This window comes from Muscardinus avellanarius (genome assembly GCF_963383645.1).
Source record: "Muscardinus avellanarius genome assembly, chromosome: 10".
Lineage (NCBI taxonomy): Eukaryota > Metazoa > Chordata > Mammalia > Rodentia > Gliridae > Muscardinus > Muscardinus avellanarius.
The window spans coordinates 6,890,873-6,916,457 of NC_137796.1; the positions used below are offsets into that span (position 1 = coordinate 6,890,873).

The following is a 25,585-nucleotide window of genomic DNA, read 5'->3' on the forward strand; positions in this document are numbered from 1 at the left end:
AGTCCACATGGAAACTGGATCTTGGTGAACCCAAGGCACCCAGGGAGACCCCCAAAATGTTTGGGGTATGAAACCTGGCTGGGGAATCCATATTCTTTCCTTTGGGTATATTTTATAGTGAGTTTGAAAATTGGGGTTCAAGTTGAATTGTTTAGAGTTTTCCTTTTCTTCTTTCACTGTTGGCTGTTGCCTGCAGCTCTGGGTGGCTCGGGCTTAGCAATGGAGGGAGGTTTATAAGGAGAGAAAGGACAAACCTGCCTTGCTAACAAATTGGCCTCATCAGAGCCCCTTCCCTCCAGGGCACTTGGGAGGAAAATAGACTTCCTTGTCCTGGAGGATTACTTCTCACACTTTAATGAGAACAGGAACCCCTGGGGATCTTGTCAAAGGCAGGTTCTGATTCAGTAGGCCAAGGCGAGGCCCAAGATTCTGTGTTTCTGACAAGCTCCCAGGTGATGCTGTGCTGCTGCTGCTGCTGACCCAGGGACCACACTGGAAATAGAAAGAATCAGGAGATACTGATCAGAATTCTGAGAACCTGAATGTTTAAGAACCATGATGTTATGGTTTAGATTTTGAATGTTTTCTAGAAGAGATCATGTATTTAAAAAACACACACACACACACACAACAATGAGCCGGGCACGCTGGCACACGCTTGTAATCCCTGCGCTTGGGAGGTAGAGACAGGAGGATTGCGCAGGTTCGAAGCCAGGGCTTAAGAGACCCTGTTTCTAAATAAAAATATTTAAAAAATATCTCTGGGAGTGTAGCCCGGAGGTAGAAGGGCTTCCAGAAACCCCAGTACCACTGAAAAAAAAAAAAAAGGTCAGAGGCAAAGTGATTGAAATATGGAGTTCTAATCTCATAAGTGGGTAAATCCATTATTAGGTTAATGACTTTATTGGCTGGTAAGGTAGCAAATAGGGTGTGATGGGAGGAGGTGGAACACTGGAGGTATGGCCTTGGGGACTATACATATATCCATAGACCTCCTTCTCTCTTTCCCTTCTTTCCCCCCACCGTTCTCTCCCTCTCTTTCTCTGATTCTGGCCTCTATGACATGAGAACAGAGTCCCTCCACTCTTGCGTTCTCTGCTTGACAAGGCCATGACCTAAGCTGTGCATTTACGACATAGATCGAAACCCATGAAATCTCCAGAACTGTGAACAAATAAATCTTTTTACTTCTAGGTTGTGGTCATCAGGTATTGTGAGTCACAGCAGTAAACATGCTGAGTGAAACACAGGAGTTATTGTTAGGATTAAGCAAGTTTGGAAAACCATGGAATGGATAATCTTGAGCAACACACTTATGTGGAGGCTTGGAAAAGCATTTTTAATTCACCAAGTATGTGTAGCATATCTGCCACGTGCCAGTCAGATCCGTGAGAGGCTCCAGATGCTGTCCACTGCTATATAAGTGTGCATTAGGTAAAATGGTTTTGCCGTGGGGAGAATGCAGGGCGAAGGTAGATCCTGGGTTTTGAGGTGCTTGTAGAGGTCGAGAGAGATGAAAATGTACACAGCCAGCTGATTTTGCAGAAGGAATCTATGAGGGCAACTTCAGATACTTCCACAAGAACAAGGAAGCCATCTTAGTGGACCATGGGAGGGAATCTGGACAGACCCAAGCTGGCCTAAAAGTATCGAAACTTTCAAAGACCATTCAAATTCTGGCTCATACCATCAAGATTCCAGAATTTGTATTGCTTAGCTAAATGATTTCGTAAGTCTGCTTGTATAGATCTGGAATTCTACTGGACACCCCTCTAAGGACTACCGTGCATGAATGTGGGTGACAAAGGTCAGCAGAGGTAGATTATGGGATGGAAGAGGAACTCTGTCCCACTTCATGGAGGAGCTTTGCTTGTCTTTGATCAAAGCACAGTATGAGTCGAGACTGCTCTTCCTCGGGCCAACTTTGGAAACCCGTGGCCCAGAACATTCTTTGCTTTGCAGTTCCTTCTGCCCAGATGGCTCTTCCTCTCTGTCTTCCGTTGCAAACTCCAATTCAGTCTTTACAGCCCAACTCAGATTGAATGAAGGCTCTAATGTAGCCTTCCTTAAACACCGTGTCATTAGCCCTTCATCTGCAATTGCATATCTACAGTGCCTTTTATTTATTTACTTTAATAAATATATAAATATTAATTTATTTTATGTATTTATATATTATATCTCACTCTACTGAAAATATATGCCTTTGCGTGCCTATCCTCGTTTTTCCACCAGGAGTTCTTTGAGGCAGGGATGGTGTCATCCATCTCTGATCGTAGGCACAGAGTGTACCTGGCAGAAAGTAATTTGGGGTTAAATGCTTGCTGAGTGTGGTGCCACCTGGTTTGCAGTTCCCTAATTAAGAAGCATGCCTTCTTTTCTTTGAATCCTCAGTTGCAGCCAGTAATTTTTATTATTATTATTAACCTGAGATTTCATAAGTGGCTAATAATCTCTGTGTGCCACTCTTGGAAATTGCTAGGCTTGGCAAGAGCCCGTAAGCACGATCAGATACACAGACATCCCCTCTCCCATGTTCTTGCCCTCACAGATGGGGCTGTGGAGCTTTTCCCCCCCTTCCAGAGACACTAGACGTTTACTTTCTCCCACTTACCCTGAAGTATGATCAAATACCCAACCAAAATGTTCACATTTGGACAACAACGTAAAGTTCAGGTTGGATAAAGGATCTAATGGCACCAATGGGGCCTTGCAATCTGATGATGCTGGCACCGGCCCATTCCCCAGAGGTCTGGGACTTGCCAGTACAGGCCTCCCATTCCCGCGCCACAAAGGGTGCAGCTGAGGGAGCTGGAACCTCTTCTCAGGAGCTCCTGCTCTCCTGGCCTCGATTGGGAAGCCCCCGCTAGCTACCTCCTTGGGGCAATCCAGGAAGCAGAAGTCTTGCAGACCCAGATGTAGCGGTCTACAGAAGTCAGTGACCTGCCCTCAATCCTTTTGCAATCTGAATTGAGGACTTCAGGTTTATAAAAGCTGCGGATTCTCAAGCTAGTTAGCTAACTGTGCCTGTTTCAAAGGTGCTCATTAACTGAGTGGACCCCTTTGCAGTCGGTCCTATGATCTGAGGAACAGAAGAGTATTTCTAAAATAGGGCGTTAATGGGGACAGAGATGTTGAGTGTTTGCCTCCCAGACACAGAGCTCACCGGGTGCTGGGTTCTCTGCCAGGCACTGGGGATAAGATCACGGCAGAGTTTGTGTCTCTGGGGTGAATGCGTTGTGAAATGTACAACATGTTCAGCTTCTCTTGATTGGATTGCTGAGTCGCTACAGACAGTATGGACCAGAAGGTCAGTCTTGGATTGGATTGATCAAGCAATCCAGGCTGAGTGGAAAAGCTCATTACAGGGGTTGGAGGTGAGGGAACAGAGGAGGAAGGAATGAATTAAACTAGTCATGGGTGTAGACGGAACGGGGAGGGAGAAAACAACACAAACTGGTTTTATGTTTAGACCCTATTGGAAGGGGATAAAGTATAGGCTTGGAGAACATACAAAACTGATGTATTTTATATTCTTTACGGGTACATTATACATCATAATGAGGTTCGAAGCCATACAAAAACAAAACCAAGCAAAACAAATCATGCACATAGGTCTTGGTGCGTTTTCCTTCTGACCCTACCCCCACTATCCACCCTCTCCATACCTAAGAGTGATATTGGTGATGATACCTTCTATGTGGGAAGAGCCTTATTTGTCATGTTTCTTTCACCAGTTCTTCCTCTTCCCCTCCACACCCCTCTCCTTCCCCATCCCTTCCAGTTGCTCCTCTAAGGTATCCATATCCCTTTGGTTTCCTGTTTTCTGTTTCTCTTCCACATGGGAGAGAACACATTTCACCCTGGACTTTCCGAGACTGACCTATCTCACTTAGCATAATGTTCTCTAATTCCATCAATTTTCCTACAAACGACATAATTTTATTCTTTTTTATGGCTGAATAGCATTCCTTTGTGAATATATGCCACATTTCTGTCATCCATTCATCTGTTGACCAACACCTAGGTAGGTGCCATCATTTGGCTACTGTGAATGGTGTTGCTGTCAACACAGATTTGCATGTATTGCTATAGTATTCTGACTTTAATTATTTTGGAAAGATACCTAGCTGGGTCACACTGTGGCTCCATATCTAGTCTTTTGAGGAACCTCCCTACTGACCTCTATTGTGGTTATGCTAATTTGCAATCCAGCCAACAGTATGTAAGAGTTCCTATTTTCCCATATCATCGCCAGCATTTATTGTTGTTTGACTTCTTGATGATTGCCATTTGACCTGGAGTTAGATAGAGTCTTGGAGTGGTTTTGATTTGAATTTTCCTGATTGCTAATGATGAACATTTTTTTCATATATTTGTTGGCCATTTGCATTTCTTCCTGATGGGGAACAACTTATGGGATTTGATATTTCATGAACACAATGGTGACCTGACATCCTGTCAACTAGATGATTAGTTGATTGAGAAAGTTACAGAGGCTTTGGTGAAACTAGGAGTAACTGACCTACTGCGCAAACACCATGGAATATTGGCAAATCCCAATGTGTGACACTGGTCTTTTTTACAGCGATAACATACCTGCTACTCTTTGGGTAATATTAGTCTTGTTGATGATGCTGATGTCAATACAAGGACAAAATATTGAACATCTATGAAGTATCAGAGGCTTTATATAATTCCATCTGAACTTCCAACAACCTACCACACAGGAATATGATCTGTATTTCAGAGGCAAGGATTCCAAAACTCAGAGATGTTAATTTCCTTTTCGTGTGTCTGGTATCTAGGCAATAGAAGGGGTGATTAAGAGTATGAGCTAGAGTCAGATATCAGGCTTGGAATGCCTCCTTTAACTCCCAGAATACGCATTTTGCCCTCTGGCCTTGGAAAACTTGCTGAACTTCTTGAAGCTTTGCTGTTCTTATCTGCACAACGAGACTTGTGAGAACCCAATGTCCCTGTCATGCAGTAAATTATTAACAAGCATTAGCTGCTGCCTTTCTTCTTCTCTTCCTCCTACTTCTCCATCTCCTCCTATTCTTTTTCTTATCTTCCACTTCCCCTTCCCTTTTCCCTTCCCTGTCTCTGTCTCTGTCTCCTTCTCCTCCATCTCCTCCTCCTGCTCTTTCTCTTCTTCCTCTTCCTCTTCCCCTTTCTCTTCCCCTTCATCCTCTTCTTCCCCTTCCCTGTCTCCATCTCTGTCTCCATCTCTTTCTTCTCCTTCTCCCCCTTCTTCTTGGCAAGGCTGGGACAAAGATATACCTAACCGATAGAAAGCAATGTCCTTTCTTCTGTACCATCCTGCCTAGAGGGGACAAGGAGCAGCAGGAATCCAGGGGAGTCTGCCTTGTATTTTCCTATCCATTTGTCTCTCAAATTGCTCTCCCTCATACCACATGCTCTTGGCCACCTGCAGTGGGGCTTTGGAAATGGACCTGCCCAGAGTCCAGCTGGCCAGTTTTCTTTCTAGCCACCGGCAGAGGCAGAGGGCACTCACCAGGAGAACTAAATTAGAGACTCTGCTCCCCAGCAGGAGCAACATCTCAGTGCCTCCTGTTCTCATGCTCTACCTCCTGCAGAGTTTATCAGTGTCCTACCTCCAGTCAAGCTAAAGCCGCAGGGCATGTTTGGGATTGAGGGAGTGGGTGATCATGCCCCATCTGTTCTGGACCTCTGATTAATACACACTTCCTAGGCAGCCCCTGGGCTGGTTCTCCTTCCTTGGCTGTGTCTGGCTAAAGCAGCCGGAGGCGACCCAGATAGAGTCCAAATGTGTTAGTTAAGGTTCTTTGGATATCAGGCAACAGAAACTCATTCTGGCAGAATTCATACTGTAAGGTTTTGGGACCACCTCAGATAACCCAAGGGTTAAAATACATCTCAGGACCTAGAGCACTTCAGGGAACACCTGGGACGTATGGGCAAATCTCTGTCTATACTTGCATAAGAAACATGCGAGCCAGAGCCAGGCGTGGTGACACATACTTGTAGCCAGTGCTTGGGAGGCTGAGATGGGAGGATCGCACTCTACCTGTTACTCCTGGTTAAGACACAGTTGCTACATTAGTTTCTCCGGAGGACCAATTCTCTCTGCTAGTTCCCTGTGGAAAATACAGCTACCCCAACACCTGTTTTTAATTTTTTTTTTTTTATTATGGGTCTGGGGGTGGAACCCAGGGGCATTCGACCTCCGAGCTACACCTGCTGCCCTATTTTTTATTCTTTTATTTTTTTTAAATTTTATTTTATTGGTGCGCTGTATTCATACATCATAGTGGGATACAAACTTTTGTAGACATACATACACACATCGCCCAGTCAGCCCCCACCCGATCCCCACCCCATTCTCTCCCCATCCCTCCCTCCCATGCTTGGCTTAGTGGTTGACATCTAGTATTATAGCAATTTATCCAAAATTAAAAATGATAATCTCACATAACAGTTTCATTTGTCTGATACCAAGCTTTTGATGTCTTAAAGATAACATTTCAATATTTCTTTTTGCTTTCTTTCTTACCAGAGAATATTTTTTTCTTTTTTTTAGGTGAAACTATCATATATTTATTTTTCAGAAAAAAATCTATCCTGATATGGAATATGGACTCTAGATACCCAAAACAATCTCGAAGCAAAAACAAAGCTAGAAGATGTATATTTTCTGATTTCAAACCATATAAAGCTACAATAATTGAAACAGTGTAGTACTGTTCTAAAGGCAGATATATAGACCATTGGAGTTAAATACAAGCCTAGAGCTAACTTCTTCCCTATATTGTCAAGTTATTTTTGGCAAGGTTTCCACGAAGATTTGGTGGTGGAAATAATAATCTTTTAACTAAATATTGTTGAAAAATAATAATTACATGGAAAAGAATAAAATTGGACCCTTACCTAATCCCACATACAAGTATTAACTCAAACTAGATAAAAGACCTAAATATAAATCTTAAGACTATAAACTTTTAGGAGAAAATCTGGGTCATAAAACCTCACAACATTGAAATTGGCAGTGATTTCTTGGATATGATTTCAATGGCACAGGCAACAGAAGAATATACAAACTCCCTAAAAAATAAAAGAAAATATTGTATATCCAAAGACAATGTAAACAGAGTTAAAAGTTACTAATAGAATTGGATATAGGCCCAGTCACATGGAAAACTTTCTCTCTGACTCTTCTAAATCGAAATATCACGGATGCCTCTCTCCTTGGCCAAATCTGGGCAAGGTCTTCAGCCCTGACCAACTAGATGAAATTGCATTCAGAAATTAAGAAAAATATCAATATAAATCCTAGGTAGAAGTATGAAAATGGTTTTTTTTAATGACAAGTAAAGAAAATACAAGAAAATTGTGTACCTGAAAGGATTACAACTCTATAAATCTACTTTTGCAGATGACTAAAGATAAGAAGAGGCCACAGCGGTGATGTAATAAATGGCTTGTATTATGAAAACTTAGTTTATTTTGCTACTATTGCTATTGATGATGATGTTGATAGGTATCTATACTATACTTTATAGTTGAAAATGCAAGGCCGAAGTGGATAGACATTCTTCATAATTGTAAGCAAGAAAACTGAGGTTCAGGGAAGTTGTTGACACTCCCAATAAAAGGTAAACTCACACTCTGGATCTCATGCCCTTTAAACTGTACTGTATTGTGTCTCAAAAAAGTCATAAAAAACTGTAAAGTTGCCCCCCCCCAAATGAGAAAGAGAGAGAAATTTAAAATTATTTCTGCATGTAGCAAGAGGGCTCGGGGTTGATGGCATCTATTAAAGGTGTCCTGAAGACAAACATGAAGAAGGTACATAAGGAAGGGGTGTTTCCCAGGGCAAGAGGCCAGGAGAATGTGAAATGTTTCAGTCTTCCTTTATTTTGGTCCAGGGACTGGCTGAGCATCTCTCTCTGTATAATATCGCATAAGAAATATACTAGCTAGGAGCCAAGCAAGGTGACACGCACTTGTAATCCTGGGAGGTTGAGATAGGAGGATTGCAGGTTGCAGGCCAGCCTCAGCAATTTAAAGGCACCCTCAGGAACTTAGTGAAGGCTTGTTTCAAAATGGAAAATAAAAAGAGCTGGTGGTGTAGCTCAGAGGTAGAATGCTCCTGGATTTAATCTCTAGTGCCAAAAAGAAAAGAAAAAGAAATAAATACACTGGTGAGGTATTGCTAATCTTAAATATTACAAACTGCTTGATGGATACTTGAGTTTCTATTACTAAGATTTGAGAGTCTGATTTATGTTTTAAAAATGCCCTAACCCTAATTCTAAACCTAACTCTAAATAATCTGGTTGAAGAATTTACCATTATTCTTCAAAGCTCTGTTATGGCCCCAAACATCCACTTTTTTCTTGCTGTTTAATACACACACACACACACACACACACACACACACACACATCAGTTGTATGAACATGGCTTATTTACCTACACATACTACAATTTCCATTTCAGGGACACAGCTTCTATTGTCAGAAGAATGAGAATATTTTGCCACAGTTAAACAAAATATTTGGGAAAGTTGTAATTTTTCAAAAGCCAGGAAGGAAGGATAGAAAAATCCCCAAGGCTCGGCGTATGTTAATTTTGGTTTTGGAAGGAGACGGGCGATGTCCTTCTGATTCACTGAGCAGGCCCCCACGTCTACAGGGATGGTCCTGCTGTTCAGAGATGAAGACTGGGGACTTCGTAATGCTAATCATGTGTAAATGCATTTCCAGCTATTTTATTAAGCTGGCCTTTCCAGGTTCATTATCATTAATATTTATGATTGGGATATGTTCCTCCAGAGACTCCGCAAATAGCTCTCCTATTGTCCGGGTAAAATTTATAGCTAGCGGGGCTAAGAAGGGGCAGGCATGAGCCCAGGCTTGGATTTCTCATAGGAAACCAAAGCTCTACCAATGGGTTTGGATGAGTGCAGATCTTTGGTCTATAAGTCCAGGCATCCTTTTTAAATATAGCCAATTAACTCTGATGTTATGAATCCAAGAGGGAATGGGAAGGTCTGAGTGCCGGAGGCAGAGAGCCATGGTGCATTTCCCAGTGACCGCATCCTGTCCCGTTGTAACTGGCTCTGGAAAGTTCTACCTTCTGCCGCCACTGTCTCTGCCCTGACAGAGTCACAGTGTCCTCTGGATGCAAAGGTGCAAGCGAGGAGCTTGTGAGTTCCCTGCTCAGAAGAGCACACACGGAGACCTGGCACCAGCGACCATGCCATCTGCCCCTGCCAGAGATTTCACACTGCTCCTTCTCAAATGGGGCTTAAAATTTCTGGCTGGGCCAGGAGTTAGGAAGTGGCTTTAGCACTCATCCACGCATCTGCTGATGAGCTCCAGGTGGACTGGGGGGCTCAGGGGGAGAGGACAGAGTTGAGTATGCGAATCAAACCTTTTGATTTTTTAAAACAACGAGCGATTCTGTGCCTCTGACAATTGTTTTGGAGGGGTTGAAGGCATCTTTGAACTGGTATCTAATAAGGTTCTAAGTACCAGTTCCATAGTCACAACTGGGGCAATATGATGGTGTGAGGATGCCTGACCTCAGGCTCAGGCGAAGTCCTCACCTGTAAAACCAGGGGCACCATAGATGATCTCTGTGGTCCTCTCCAACTCTAAATAGAACAGACTTCTACTCATTAATACGTTTCCTTACCTTGGGGATTCTAAGATATTATTGATGTTGACTGTGAGCAGATGCTAAAGCTGTCTGGGGGAGAATAAGTACTGTATTAAAGTACTAAGACTTTCTTAGTCTGAAGGAAGAGGTTGGATGATGGGAAACCCTAACCTGTGTGTGCCCTTCAGCTGAATTACCTGTAGTTCTAGGCTGTGTCTGGCCAATCAAGAGGAGCTCATGGGGGGTTGGGGGCAGGTGGCCCTGTGGACTCTAAGGAAATACAAATTTGACAGTACCTAGAGGCAGAAAAAGTTGTTTAAAAAAGCCGAAAGAGACATGACAACCAAATGCAATGCATTGTCCCTTGATAAATTCCTTGATTAAAAAAAGCCATAAAATAAAATATATAATTGGGACCACTGGGGAAACTTGAATATATCTGCATATTATATCAGTACTAAATTTGAGTACAAAGTTAGCGCCGTGGTTACGAAAGAAGATGTCCTTATTTGGGCCGAAGTGTTTAAAGTCTTATGGGATCCGCCACCTTTAGAAAGTGTGTCTGTGAATATACAATATATTTTATGTATCCACCATATGTATTTGCAGAGAGAGACAAAGCAAATGTTATGAAATATTAACCACTGGTAGACGTGTGTGCAGTGTATATGTGTGTTCATTCAGCTGTTCTATCTCTTGTACATCTGAAGTTTTTTGAAACAGTGAGCAAATGGCGCACGTCAGACGTGCCCCTCAGCATAGCTTCTCCACCCCACGGTCCCTTTCTTCTGGGCTTCTCTCCACAGCTGTTTTATGACTCGGGCCGCTTTGTGGGCCCGCTCTCTTCTCTCTGGGGTCGGCAGCCTGCCTCCGACTGTGCTGAGCTGGCCAGGGCAGGAGCGGGGCTCTCGCTGGAACTCATTTGTGTGCGCGTACTGGGCCATGGATGCGTTCTTGCCGTGTGCATCATCTGCCCCGGCTCAGCTCACCTGCACAAGCAGTTCCTATAAAGGCACGCCATGAGTCAGAGTCAGGATGGGAAGAATCTGGGACCGATGGCTCTTTGTTCTTGACCCCTCTTGAGTTGACTTGCAGAGGATTTTGAAAACATACAGGTGTGGGCCCCACTCCTGGAGTGCCGTGTTACACAGCGGGGGCCGAGGTGTCTGTTGCATAGGCTTGGCTCTTTGGCTTTGGCCTCTTCTCTGTGGTTTATCGAAACCTTGGGGCTACATCTAAGGCTTTTGGGTTACTAGCACATCCTCATGCTCTGAATTCTACCACTGACTCTTTTCCCATCATTACTTGGAAAATGAACCCCTTTTTTGTGGTACCCAGGGACATCCTACCTCCAAGCTGCACTCCTAGTCTTTGAAACAGGGTCTCACTAGGTTGTTGAGCGTCTTGCTAAGTTGCTCAGGCTGGTCTTGAACCTGTGATCCTCCTGTCTCAGCATCCAAAGGACTGTGGGATTACAAGTGTGCACCACCACACCTGGCTGTCAACCCTCTTTTTTTTTTTTTTTTGGTGGTACTGGGGTTCCTGGAAACCCTTCTACCTCCGGGCTACACTCCCAGACCTATTTTTTTATATTTTTATTTGGAAACAGGGTCTCTTAAGCCATTGAGGCTGGCTTCGAACCTGCATGGATCCTCCAGTCTCTGCCTCCCAAGCGCGGGCTACCATGCCTGGCCCGGCTGTCAACCCTTTTAACCTCAGGGATCTGCCTCATCCCTTCCTTCTGCTTCTACTACTGTGTGTTTGGGGTGGCCATGACAGCCTCATGGGATGGGGCCAGGGGCATGGCTGAACCAATAAATTTACCATGCACCGTCCTCCTTACTTGGCGTGCTGGAAGAGCATTAGGAATGCAGGTGACGTACCTGTGGGCTCCTGGGGAATGTGAAGGACAGAGGCACCGGGCGAACAGGCTGCAGCCGTACCTGTATGTTTTATTTATTTTAAGAACAAATCTCAAAAGAAGTATGCTGAGTGCAAAAAAAGTCAATCTCAAAGGATCACTTACTGTATCGTTCCATTTCAGGAACATTCTTGATTTGACAAAATGATAGAGGACAGATTAGTGGTCACCAGGCGCCAAGGGTTGAGGGTTACAACAGATGGGGCACCCTGGGAATCCCAGCAGGGGTGGAAATGTTTGTATCTTGACCGAATTGGTGTTAGTCCATAGCTTTCAACACTGGATTAGAGTTATCTTTTATTTATTTTTATTTGTATGGTACAGGGATCATTCTACTTCCAAGCTACACTCCCCAGTTCTTTTTATTTTTTTTTATTTTTTATTTTTTTTTGTGGTACTGGGGGTGGAACCCAGGGGCTTTCTACCTCTGGGCTATAATCCCGGACCTATTTTATACTTTATTTGGAAACAGGGTCTCACTAAGTTGCTGAGAGCCCCACTCAGTAGCTGAGGCTGGCTTCGAACCTGCGCGATCCTCCTGTCTCGGCCTCCCAAGCGCTGGGATTACAAGCGTGCGCTACCACGCCCGGCTCTATATTTTTGTTTTTAAAACAGGGTTTCACTAGGTTGCTGAGTTTTGGAAAGATGCCAAGGCTGGTCTAGAACCTGTGATCCTCCTTTCTCAGTCTCCCAAGTGCTGGGATTACAGTTGTGCACCACCACATCAGGCACGGTATTAAGAGTTCTAGAAGCTACTACCCTGGGGGAAGCTGGGTAAAATGTACACAGGATCTCTGTTATTTCTTATAACTTTACGCTAATCTTTAGTTATCTCAAAATGCAAAGTTTGGTTTCCAAAAACATCAAATATGGCAAAAAAATTAACATTGATTCTATATGGGTTTGGGATACATGGAAACCTACTTGCTATATTATTTTCTGAGTGTTTGAAATAGTAAAAATAAAACCACCTGGAGTGGCCCACTCAGCCTCGTATGTGGGCACCCTTGCCCAGGACCCGTTCCTGGCCCCTCGGGCTGGTGTGGGAGGAGCAGGAGGCTGAGGGATTTGAGGAGGGATGGCAGAGACCTGGCTGTGGTGCTTCTTACTTCTCGCTGTCATTCGAACTGGGAAAGCATCGGGCGCGGGGCATGGGGACCTTCTATCTTCCTTGTACCGTCCAAGCGCGCCACTAAGTCTCCTTGGCATGTCAAGGAAATGGGCAAAATCACACTTCTAAACTTGGTAATAGCTACTTCTGGACTAAAAGGACCATCGCAAGTTCTGTGATATTGTAAAAAAAAAATAAAAATTTGTGCATTGTAAAAAAAAAAGACATCCATCCCAGAATTTGTGTATTATATAGCAAAAGTACACGTTTAAAATGCCATAAAAGGGACTAAAAGAGACATGTAGAATAGTTCAGATGTAAAAATAGAAAAGAAAGTCCAAAGACTCAAGGGAAATACAATTTTAAGAATCATTAAAGCGTTTCCGGCTTGGTGTCACGAGTACGGCGTCGGCCAACAGATGCCTACTCGCATGGATTCTGAATGACGATCAAAAGATATTCCTTATCTGTGGAGAGACACGGACAGAGTTAGTGCACCCTAAAATCCACAGTTACCCGATGAGCATTTCGGATGATCTGCTTTTCTCCTCCAAATATCACAGGGACCTTCTGTGGCCTGACAGCTACGCATCCGAATCCCCAGGGGGTGGGGCTTAAAAATCCCCCATTTCCCAGGCTGGCCTCACAGATTCTCATTTCTTTGACTGGGGATGGTGTCCTACCCAGCATAGGTGATTTTTTTTTAAAAGCTCCCCAAGAGATATTAATGTGCAGCCAGGGAGGAAGGCCGCTGCGGAGAAGGCTCTATTTACTTTATGGAGAAGTTTGTCGCAGACTGCACTGAGGAGCCTGGCTCCAGTCACACAGTCAGGCCATGGACACGATTCCTTCAGGGAAGGAAGCGTTCTGTGGCTGCAGTGTGCTGGGAGACCAGGTGGCCCCACAGGAGGGTTAAGACCTACAGGACTTGGATCCACACTCGCTTCGTCCCCAGGACGGGGGACATGTTGGCCACTCTAGTCTGTGTGCCGAGTTCACTGAAAATGAAAACTCTAAGTCTCTTGGATTACTAAGAAAAGCGAGTGGGCAAGATTGAAATTGCCCCAAGACCATAGTCATTGCTAACTGTCTACACTTGTTCCAGTTGGTATCTTCAGATTCAAACATCTTCATCTTGTAATCAGAGCAGATTATGTTTCACATTAGGTATTACAATTCTTTTTTTTTTTTTTTGGTTGAATAAGATTGCTTTTATTCTGTTATGCAGTTCTCTTCTTCTCCCAAAACATTTCCCTTATCAACCATCATTCACTGGCTGAAATTATGAACAAAAATTAAACCGAGTAGAATCTGTGAATTCATATGGTTGACTTCCCAGTTATGGGCCCATTTTATGTGGGAGCTCGGCCTCTTAGTGAGGCAAGAGGATTAAACCGTCACCCCTACAATTCTGAAACATGGTTTCGAACCAGCAAAGTGTGAAGATGCTTGCCCCGTGAAATGAACTGCCAGGTTACCTGGAGCTACCATGATTTCGTGCTTCTTTGATCTGATCCTAAGGAAAGTTAGGTCGTTCTGAGGGTCGATGTCACGGACTGTGCTCTTGGCCTTTACGGTCAGCTGATGCAGAAGACCCGCGTATTGAACGGTCGTTGAGTTGTCCAGGGTCGTTCGGATCGGAATGCCTAGTGTGAGATTTAGTTTGGGGTTATCTTTTTCTGATTATAAAAGTAAAATGCACATTGTAAAACGGTTGGAAAACATTGAAAATTGCAAAGAGGAAGGACAGTAATGGCTGACCGTGCTCACTGGTATCAACTTTGTTTTATCGCTCGGTAGACTTCTGGTCTCTGAACAGATTTGTAGAGTAGAGTTGCGTCAAACTGCATTTACAAATTCGACTGTTGCTTTTTTTTTAAGTTATAGAATACACGTTGTTGATAATGGCATCCCCGTGATTTATTTTTATCTCTGAATACTATTTCATGTATGCATCATAATATAATTAATCTCCTATTGTTTACTTATTTGATACTTTACATTTTTGTAGTCAATAATATAATGGATATTTTTTGTGTATAAATCATTTGGGAGCTGCCAATTGTTTTGGTCCTAAGTTAAGATATTTTTATATAAAATGCACTTCCACAGGTAGCCCATCGATTGTATTTGCTTTGAAATATGACAGTGCTGTTAGTCTTCTTCCCTGTAAGCAGAAACATAAAAGGATATCACTGCCTATGCTTGCAAGTACCTCCAGAGGGTTTCTCAAAATTTCTTTCTAACGCCTCACACAGTATTTTGCAAGCCTTTAATTTTATGTTGAAGCCAGGCATGGTGTGGTGGATAACACCTGCAATCCCAGTACTTGGGAGGTCGAGAAAGGAGGATTACAGGTTTGATGCCAGACTTAGCAACTTAGCAAGACCCTGTTTCCAAAATAAATAAATAAATAAATAAATAAATAAATAAATAAATAAATAAATAAAATGAAAAAAAGCTAGGTCTGGAAGTATGGCTCAGAGGTAGAATATCCCTGGGTTCAATTCCTAGTACCACATACACACAAAAAAAATTGTTAAAAATATGGTAACAAACATACTGTATTTTGCTGTGCCTTCCCTGGTTTGTCCTTATTCTTGAATTTAAACATTACTAAATCTGGCCACTTGTTTTTCATTGTCCTATTAGAGGAGTTTAAAGCATAATCTTTCCTGGAAAATCCCAGCTAGATAAATATGCAGGTATAATTCATTTCAGTGCATGGCAATCTAGCTCAGGTTAGGATGTTACAAAACAGACGCCATGCTAGGTATTGTACAAATATTGTATCTAATCAAAGACAACCTTCATAGCATTGCGAGACCTGCTAGGCAGCCAGGAATTCCAAGGATCTCACTTGGAAGTTTGTCTTTATTTTAGGGGCCATAGAGAAGTGAATTTGGGATTGCAGTCAAATTTCATAGGTGGCTGAGTTAAGACCAATAAATAAAAGGGTCTACCATGGCCACGGGTTTTCCTTTAGAAAATGTAGTTCCAGAAACTGTCCAATAAAATGAGCATTTTCCAAAGTGGGAGTATCACAAACTTGGAATTTTATCAAGTTTTCATGAAACCGTTTGGAAAGCATCTGTTTTGACTTTCAGAAAGACCAGTTTCTTTCCAAGATGACCACTATCTCTAGGTCTTACTCTACAACATAAGAGCTGTATTTACAGGGAAACCTCTTCCACAGATAAGGTGCCCTATGAAACTGTGGTTTTCTGTATTGTTATCTGCTCGGGACACTCTTTCCCTAAAGAACAGTCACTGCCTTTCACACCTGATAGAAGGCATGGCTCTTTAACAAGTAGGAAACAGAACGGCGGCCCTCCATTTTTAAGGACTTTCTGACGAATCGTGTTTTGTGGCCTCCTAAATTGCGCCTCCCTATGAAGTCTCAATTCCTCAGTGTCAAGACAAGAAATACAACCAGAATAAATTATTTAAAATGAAGTTGACAAGATTATGAATCAGATGTTCGGGCCTATTTAGTTAGTCTGTTCATGATACAAGTCCATAAATAAAACAGTAGCCTTTCTGAATGGTAAGTGCACACTATGGAAACACTGGAGAGCTTTTCATATACGCCACAGACACCCGAAAACACCTAGAAATATGCACGTGCTCCTGCTCAGGACCATGCAAGGTCATTTCAGATAACTTATTAAAAAGCAATTTCAGCGTGTGGTATAAAATCTACCTACCTCCTTCCTCAGAAACAGCTATTGTTCCCAGTTTCCCAGGTATCCCTTCAGAGATATTCTAGTTCAACTCAAGAATGTTTGTTTTTGTTTCTATTCTTTGTATTTTCTTCTCCATTTTTTCCAGTACTGGGGATTGAACCCAGGGGCATACTGTCTCCTATACTCCCAGCCCTTTAATACTTAAAAAAAATTTTTTTTTTTTTTTTTGGTGGTACTGGGGTTCCTGGAAACCCTTCTACCTCCGGGCTACACTCCCAGACCTATTTTATACTTTTTTTTATTTTTGGAAACAGAGTCTTTTAAGCCAGCGGGGCTGGCTTTGAACCAGCGCGATCCTCCTGTCTCGGCCTCCCAAGCGCGGGGATTACAAGCGTGCGCCACCATGCCCGGCAATACTTTTAAAATTTTGAGACAGAGGTCTCACTAAGTTGCTGAGGGTCTCACTAAATTGCTGAGGCTGGTCACCAACCTGCAGCTCACCTGTCTCAGACTCCCAAGTCCTGGGATTACAGGCATGTAGTACCATGCACAATGTTATATTTTTCAAGCCTATTCTGCATCTTAAGTTTTTCATTTAATATACTTGGGAAGCTGTAGGATTCAGCGCATGTACAGCCAAGTCGTTCATGTTGACGGCTGCACAATAATCGAATGGATGTATTGTGATACGCTCAACAAATATGTCCTCCTGACAGGCATTTACACTGTCCCCGATCTCTGATTTCTATGAACGGGGCTACAGAATACACTCTTATTCGTGCCATTTCTCACTTGTATATATGTGTAGAATAAATTCTTAAAAGAGAGCTCCTAGAACAAGAGTATGAGCATTTTAAATTTTGATACTACCGCATTTATGGCCCTACTTTAAAATATGACTCTCTACGATCCCTGCGAGCCTGTACGCAGTATTTATTTCAGTTTGTCATCTTCAGCTATACATTTGTACTTTGGTGGCTGGATTGTGTTTCAAAACAAAAGGAACTGGCTGGGTGGCTGATAAGATCTAATGAAATTCAAATGACAGATGGTGAGAAATGTGGAGACTATTTAAAATTAAGAGCCTACACAAATCAGGCTTCTATACAGAAGAATATATGACAATTGGAGCTGCTTTAGAGGTAGGTACTTATATTCACCAGTATCATAAATCAGTGCCGGAGTATTAGAAACAATGGATGCTTTTTTTATAATGAGAAGCCGGTGTTAACAAAGAACATTCTCTCATCAAAACCTATGCCGTACAGCATTGAAAAATGGATAAGTCTGCCTTATTGTTACAAATAGGAAGTCTATATCTCGGTAACAGTGAAGCCAAAGGACTAATTTTGATCATGGCATCTGATGCGACTTAAACATCGCTGACCTACCTGCCCACAAAGACAGTGTGAAAGTATGTTAAAGTGGTTTGACTCTAAGTAGTCGACCAAAACCACCAGTAGAGAACAAGAAGACACATACCCCATCTTGGTAAAACACGTTCCATATTTCACAAGACTTCTGAAAGGTTCAAAGCCACATTAGAGTAAATGGCACGTTCATCTAAAATTGAGTAGGTCATTGCAATGGAGTATGTTATTACATTCTGGTCACACAACTTATACTGTATGCTATTAATAAACAGCCTTGTCATGCACTCTGGTTATTAATAATCTGGCCAGAAAAATAAGACCTTCATTTATATTTTGGAAGAAGGTTTGGAAGAAGGTTATATTCTTTCACGTGAGAACTGAGTCTTCAGGACCTTGAAGTACCCTGAATCCACACATCCGTATCCTAGCGGAGGTTAATTAAAAGTTCATGGGTATTGCTGGGCGTGGTGGCGCATGCTCGTAATCCCAGCACTTGGGAGGCTGAGACAGGAGGATCGCACAGGTTCAAAGCCAGCCTCAGCTACTGAGTGAGGCTCTCAGCAACTTAGTGAAACCCTGTTTCCAAATAAAGTATAAAAAATAGGTCTGGGAGTATAGCCCGGAGGTAGAAAAAGCCCCTGGGTTTCACCCCTAGTACCACCAAAAAAAAAAAAAAAAAGTTCATGGGTATTAATAATAATATTTTGTTGCTTTTGTATGAGAGGAGTTTAAAATGTGAAACTTCGGGGAAAGAAAGTAAAAGTAACTTTTAATTCTACTATTCAAGAGGTAATTTTTCTGCCACACCCCTACCCTTTCTTATTTAAGCGGCTGTGTGTGACTGACTACATGAATGATTCAAGCAGGGTGGCTACTGATTCGACTGATATCTAATTGTTAAAAATCTGATATTGTTAAAATTTTTCCTTCAAACACTCTTTGACATTTTAAATGGAGCAGTTCAATATTATTTAAGAATTTCCCCATCAGATATTACTTAAGAATTTCCCCATGCTTGTAATCCCAGAATCCTGGAGGCTGAGAGGAGGATCGTGGTTCGAGGACAGCCTCAGATACTTAGTGAGACCCTTTGCAACCCAGTGAGAACTTGTTTCAAAATAAAGAATTAAAAAAAATAGGGCTGAGGGTGTAGCTCAGAAGTAGAATGCCCTTGGGTTCCATCCCCAAGTACTGGGAAAAAAAAAAAAAAGAATTTCCCTTATTCTTGGGATGGATTTATTTTCTTACTTGTGTCTTTATTGCTATTACGTATGATGCCTCAGTATCCTGTGTTTCAATCTTTCCTCCATCACGCCTCAGGGTTAAGTTCCTGGGAGGAGAATGATGAATTAAGGGTGTGGCCATTTTCCAGGTATTGGATGATCCTGTGCTAAGATCTCCCAGGAAGTATATCAGATGAGCTGGCCTGGGTACCAAGGGAGGGAACGGTTGCCCTGGGCTAAAGTGTTACCCCCAAATTCAAGTCTACCCTGGACTTCAGAGAATGGCCTTGTTTGGAAAGAGTATCTCTGCAGATGCAATTGCTTACAATGAAGCTATACGGGATCAGGGAAGCTGATAACTGGAGTTCTAGGGGGGACACAGGGAGGAGAGGCCAAGAGACCCCAGAGGGAGAGACTGCTGGTGTGTGTTCAAGTCAAGGAATAGCAAGATGGACAACCACCTCCAGAAGCCAGCAAGAGGCAAGGAAACGCTTTGCCTGGAGTCTCCAGAGAAGCCTTCAAACTGAGAACCAATACACTGTCTGCAGTGCAAAGTACTCCCTGTGTGATACTCTGCAAAAGACCCAAACTCAGCACTTAGGGAAACCATGCAGGCAGCCCTCCTGGGGAGTGTGCGCAGCATGGCATGTGCAAATATTTGGAAATGAACCCAGTTTAACGGGCACCATGACCTAGGACTGGAAGTATGTGACAGAGCTCTTGGCTTACCTGTAGGGATGATCCTAAATCCCTTCTCCCCTCGGATGACTTAGGCTTAGCAAATTTATTATAGGCATAGTCAGTCACTATATATATATATATATATATATATATATATATATATATATATATATATATTAGCATGGACTTGTATTTACCTTATAAAACATATCAAGTGTTTTATCCCTGAAAATCAATTTTAAAATTCCAGCATTCCCAGAATTACTTAATTGCAGTTCTATTAAGTGTTGGCTATTGCTCTGGGCCCTTGGCAATGATCTCATCTGACTGTCACAAGCAGCAGGAAAGGAGGCTGTCTTCTGTTCTTAATTGAAAGGAGTTCAAACAGACGTTCGGTTGGCGTTGAGCAAGGCGTACTTAGTGATGGATTTTGCCAGGCACAGAGCTGGTAGTACGCCAGTTCTATGGTTGCACCATAAAATATGTGAAACGGCTCCTCTTATTTCAACCATTGCTCTGGAATTTCTGGCACCTCCTGCTCTTACAAAATGCTTGGATCAGCAACAAATCCAGCAGGAACCTGTGAGCGGTCGCCACCATGGCGGAGCATCGGAGCATCGCAACAGAGGGGATGCGGTGTGCTTCCTCTAGGAGGGCGGTGCCGGGGCAGCCGACTCCTGGGAGCCGTGAATGTGCTGACCCTGCCTATCCGCCACATCCACAGACGACACTGCGAGTGGTGTTCGATGAACGGTGGTAAGTGATAATAAAAGAAACAATTTTGCTGAAAACGAAGGCTGAGGCTGAGTGTGGCAGCGCATGCCTGTAATCCCACAACTTGGGTGGTCTAGAGAGGAGGATCACAGGTTCGAGGCTAGCCGTGGCAACTTAGCGAGACTCTGTCTCAAAATGAAAAATGAAATGGGCCAGGGTGTAGCTGAGTGGTAGAAGACCCCTGGATTCCCTCCTGGTACCGCAGAAAACACACACAAAAAAGAAAGACTGAAACTTCAAACTCTTTGTAAAGTGAACACGTGTGTGTTACAGTACTTTTTTTCTCAGCACTTGTGGAGCCTCCCCCGATTCTCACCCGCTCCCTCTCCCTCCCCACCTTGCAGTCAGCACAGCGATTGGCTTCGGTAAGTTTGTGTGTGCTCACCAGGTCTGTTGAGGCGTCTTCCTCTTCAAGTCTTCCTCCCCCACCTCCCATTCTCCTCAGTTATGTCCCCTCCTTCACTAGACTAAGGTTTTTATTTTGAAACAGGTCTTGCTGAGTTGCTCAGGCTGGCCTCCAACCTGAGACCCTCCTGTTTCAGCCTCCCAAGTACTGACATTACAGGCACACACCACCATACCCGGCCTTCATACTGTTAACGCAAAAGCAGACCGCCAACAGTGATACGCTGTCTTCAACGTGAGAGTTTTATTAGCACCCCTGAAATGATGAAGGAGAATTAGCAAAGCTTTTAGAAGTAGATAATCTCTAGTGGTTCCCAGGACGGTATAGACATTTTCAGACATGTCTTATTCATATTTACGGCCCTAGCTCTTAGTGGATTGCTTGGCACATATAATATCTATTCGATAGTTGTTTGATAACTTCCGTAGCTAAAATATGTAAGTATGCTTTTGATTTCAAATCCTCAGGTGTCTGTCTGAGGGTCTGACCCAACCATCAGGTCCCTGGTTGGCTCATGTGTGTCAGAAAGGTGGCCGTGACATAGTTACCTTCTGCATTAACAACCATTGTTCCAATAACCCCTTTATGGCTCTGGATTCTCTTTAGGGTTTCTTCCACTTCTGCCTGGAAGAGATGAGGGCGTCAATTAACCAAAAATGTCTTAGGGGTGACCCCTCTGCTAAGGAGAATGATGTTTGCAGAGACGCCGATTCCCCTCTCTCCTTAATCTGGGGCACGGTGCTGTAATCTTAGGTTTTTAAAAGTCACCTTGGAACCTGTCAAGTCCCACATCAAAACCTTTGTAAGACCCCATCCCCTGCCGCATACACTGTGCCTCACAGATCTCTCGGCTTGAACCCTCCTGGGGCAGAGAGATCACTGCTTTTCAAGAACACACTCCATTTTATTTGTTCCCGTTTCCTAGGAAAGTATTTTTAGCCACGTCTCGCCTGTTGATATTTTCTGTATCGGTAACAATTCCTTTTCTATACTGTAGTACTTTATTTATAGGATGGTATCATGTCCTCCCTCTGCCTAAGAGCGACCCTTAACGAGAAATCTTACTTTCATTAACATTACCTAATTGGGGAGGGGGTCCTTTGGGATGACCATATTTGCAAGAGGGGATCCTATGAAAACAATGCGTTTCAGAATCCTTTCGATAATTGTATCTTGAGTCTTGTGACAAGATGAGTGTTTAACTAGGAGCAATTGTGTTGAGACCCCAGAACTGATTCTAAACTCACCTTTCTGAACAAATCTTACCCATCCATCACGTATCAGTTGTCTTACTCTCTAGTAATACACAAATCAAGGATGATCTTTTCCAAACCTGGACACTGGGCATGTCTGACCAATCATGGGTACTCTGAACTCAAAGAGCACAGTGCGGAATACCTTGTCGATGCCGTAATATACTCCTCCCGGCCTCCAGCATCAACAGGTGAATTCTGTGTCACTTTAGTCAAAAGATGGTTTGCACCAGGCGTGGTGGCGCATGCTTGTAATCCCCGCGCTCGGGAGGCTGAGACAGGAGGATCGCGCAGGTTCAAAGCCAGCCTCAGCTACTTAGTGAGGCTCTCAGCAACTTAGGGAGACCCTGCTTCCAAATAGAGTATATAATAGGTCTGTGAGTGTAGCCTGGAGGTAGAAAGCCTCTGGTTCCACCCCTAGTACCACCAAAAATATAAAAAAAAACATAAAAAAGTAAAAAGGATGGTTTTCTTTGGCATCTAACTGGGCACTTCCTCCTTTCCACCACTATCCAGGTGTTTTCTGAGGTTCAGGCACTGTTATACTAGATTAATGATTTTTGCCATTATAAACACTATACTATTTATCCATTGTGTTCTTGATCTCACTGCCAAAAGCCTAAATAAACAAATGCATTTTAAGAAGAACTATCCATCACTACCACCAAATAGAAACGTGGTACCATTTGTCGTAAATAAAAATAACTATAAAAAAGCTTCCAGAGGCCTCTTGAAGGCTTTGAAAAACAAAACGAAGAAAGGGTATATGATATTATTAAATCTGACTGCAACAAAAGCTCTGAACTTGAGATCAACTTTCAGGTGAAAATGGAAACTTTCTGGGACAGTGTTATCTACTTGTGCCACAAACATGGTCCCGTATACAGTCTAAGTGAAAGGAAAAAATGTTAAAGAGGCCAGTTTCTCCAATGGGATTCACTGTGTTATTTGATATTTGTGGACCATCTTATATCACAATGGGAGTTTGCATTCCACTTCGGGAAATGGCACTAAAGCCTAATGATTGTATGGGGAATCGATAATTTGTTGTATAACGTGTGTGTGTGTGTGTGTGTGTGTGTGTGTGTGTGTGTGTGTAGGTGGTAATGGGAGTGGGCCCAGGGACATTCTATTTCCAATCCACACCCCAACCCTATTTTTTGTTGTTGTTTTTTGAGGTACTGGGGATGGAACCCAAGGGCATTCTACCTCCGAGCTACACCCTCAGCCCTATTTTGAATTATTTACTTTGAAACAGGGTCTCACTGAGTTGCCGAGGGCCTCACTGAGTAGCTGAGGCTCCTAGGTTGCTGAGGCTGGCCTTGAACCTGCTGAACCTGCGATTCTCTGGATGCTCCTGTCAGCCTCTAAAGTGCTGGGATTTCAGGCGGGGGGAGGGGGGCACCACGCCCAGCTTGCATTTCTGATCTTCATAATGGGTGACCCCAGCTCCTTAAAACGACTCTCCTGCTTACCTCTCCCTCCCTCGCTTCTCTCTCAAACCCTCTCCTCCGGGCTCCCTCTCCTCCTGGTGGAATCCTCCTAGTGCCATCGCTTAGTTCCCACTACCATTATCTTTAAATTTGTCACGCAAAGCTCTTTCCAGTCCCTACTCTCCTTTTTATTTTTCTTCCACTCTTTTTTTTTTTTTTGGTGTGTATGAGTGCAGGGGGAGGATTTCTCCTCTCCCTCTCTCCACTTTCTTTTCTCCTTCTCGCCTCCCAGGCCCTTACTCCCCTGACCCACCTCTCTGCCCAGCCTCCGATTTCCCTCCACTCCATCTCGCCCCCCGCCCCGCCCTCTGCACACCTTCCAGGCTCCCGGGAAGTCGCATCCCGCTTAGCATCGTTCACCTCCACTCTCACCCCTTTCTCTAGGTCGCCCCTCCCCAGGTTCCCCCCAGAAACCAGCCCCCAGGTTTGCATCCCCGATACAGACGTCTCCCCGCCCGGGGGTCTCCCTTGCGCCCCTCCAAGGGGCCTCTGGAGCCCGCAGCATCGCCGGGCCCCGGGGCCACCCGGGATTTACCATCGTGCGGCTGGTTAGACTCCGGGCTCTGTTCCCGCCGCCACTACCACCGCCTCCGCGGATGTCAACAACAACGCTTCGCCGTTGCTAGGAGACCGGGGAGGAAGCGGCCTTCCGGAAGTGGCCTGGCCGCGCCGGCGCACTCGCGAGCTGTGTCCGCAGGCCGCACTTCCGCCCGGACCCTGGCCTGGCCCCTCGGGGCCGCCGTAGGCGGAGGTTCGCGCTCACCTGGGGCTTCGGAGCTGGAGGGCGGCTGCCTGGCTCAGTTCCCGCGCTCCTGTAGCTGGCTTTGATGGCATTGTTGCAAGCTGCTTCCTGCACCCCGTGTTGGCCACCCCTGGCTCTCTAGGCCTGGAATGTCCTCTTGGGGTCGTGGAATGAAGGCTTCCGATTTCAGATTTTCCTCCACTCCACCTCGTCCCTGCCCTTGGAGCACTTTGATGCCTCCCAGGATATCTCAACCCCTTTGGCATCTTCCATCTCCTCTATTTTTCTCTTTTCTCGAGGTTGTTCCCCCCAGGAATCAGCCCCCAAGAATGCACCCTCCCCCCATCTAGACATCTTCCCCTTCTGGAGTTTCTGCCAACTAAGCAGGGGACAGGTCCATCAGACTCCTCAGCCGGAAGGCTTTGGATATTTGTTGACACTCAGGTTCTTGTCACGTAGGGTTTAGCACCCCATCGCCCGTGCAAGTCTCCCCGACCCCTGTGGCTTTTATATCGAAGCTTGGAACACCAAGGTCATGTGTGTGTGATTAATTTATATCTTCTATCTGCACCAGTAGAGGCAGCTCCACCTCCAGTCTTAGCACCCTGCTGATTGTATGTAGCACTATCAGCTCAGATGAGCTGCCACTTACCTTTTTTATTTTTATTTTTTAATTAATCTCTTAGAATCTTTTTGCTACTTTTTTGTCCACAGTTCTGAGTTGGAGAAAATGCACGTAATAGGGTTGGAAGTTGTACAAATTGCCACAGAAGAGGGTTCTACTGGGTGTTTTAGGAACTGATGGAACAGTCTAAAGATTAATTAGTGCTGGGTGTGGCGGCACACTCCTGTAATTCCAGTATTTGGCAGTTTGAGAAAGGAGTATTGCAGATTTGAGGCCAGCCTAAGTCACTTGGGGAGACATTCAGCAATTCTGTAAAAACCTGTTTCAAAACAACAAGATAACATAGGAAGGGCTGGAGGTGTAGTTTGGAGGTATAATGCCCCTGGATTCAGTCTGCAGGACCACACACATGCTCACGCAAGATCAATTCGAGATGGTCAGAAGTCACCTTGTGAAGGGCATTGCTAATATCCTTGTAGCCTGGGAGAAAGAGAACAACTATTTCCTGTGATGTTACAGAACATTTTACGGCTGGAATCGAGTTGTAAATTTCTGGGGTTTGAAGAGGACAAATACTGATTACTAAATACAAGTTATAAGTTGGGAATGCCTCTCCTTTGGTTCTGCGCTGTAATAAATTCCTGTACTG

The 25,585-nt window shown here is 43.9% G+C and overlaps 1 protein-coding gene across 1 annotated transcript; it reads right to left on the reverse strand.

The window, feature by feature from the left end:
* Positions 1-13,103: 13,103 nt before the first annotated feature.
* Positions 13,104-22,949, reverse strand: DYNLRB2 (dynein light chain roadblock-type 2; the record flags this gene model as incomplete). The annotated part of the gene is made up of 4 exons (XM_080703466.1): positions 13,104-13,147; positions 14,159-14,326; positions 21,372-21,447; positions 22,863-22,949. 4 exons carry the CDS (start codon positions 22,947-22,949, stop codon positions 13,104-13,106), a joined length of 375 nt encoding a protein of 124 aa, XP_080559592.1.
* Positions 22,950-25,585: the final 2,636 nt, after the last annotated feature.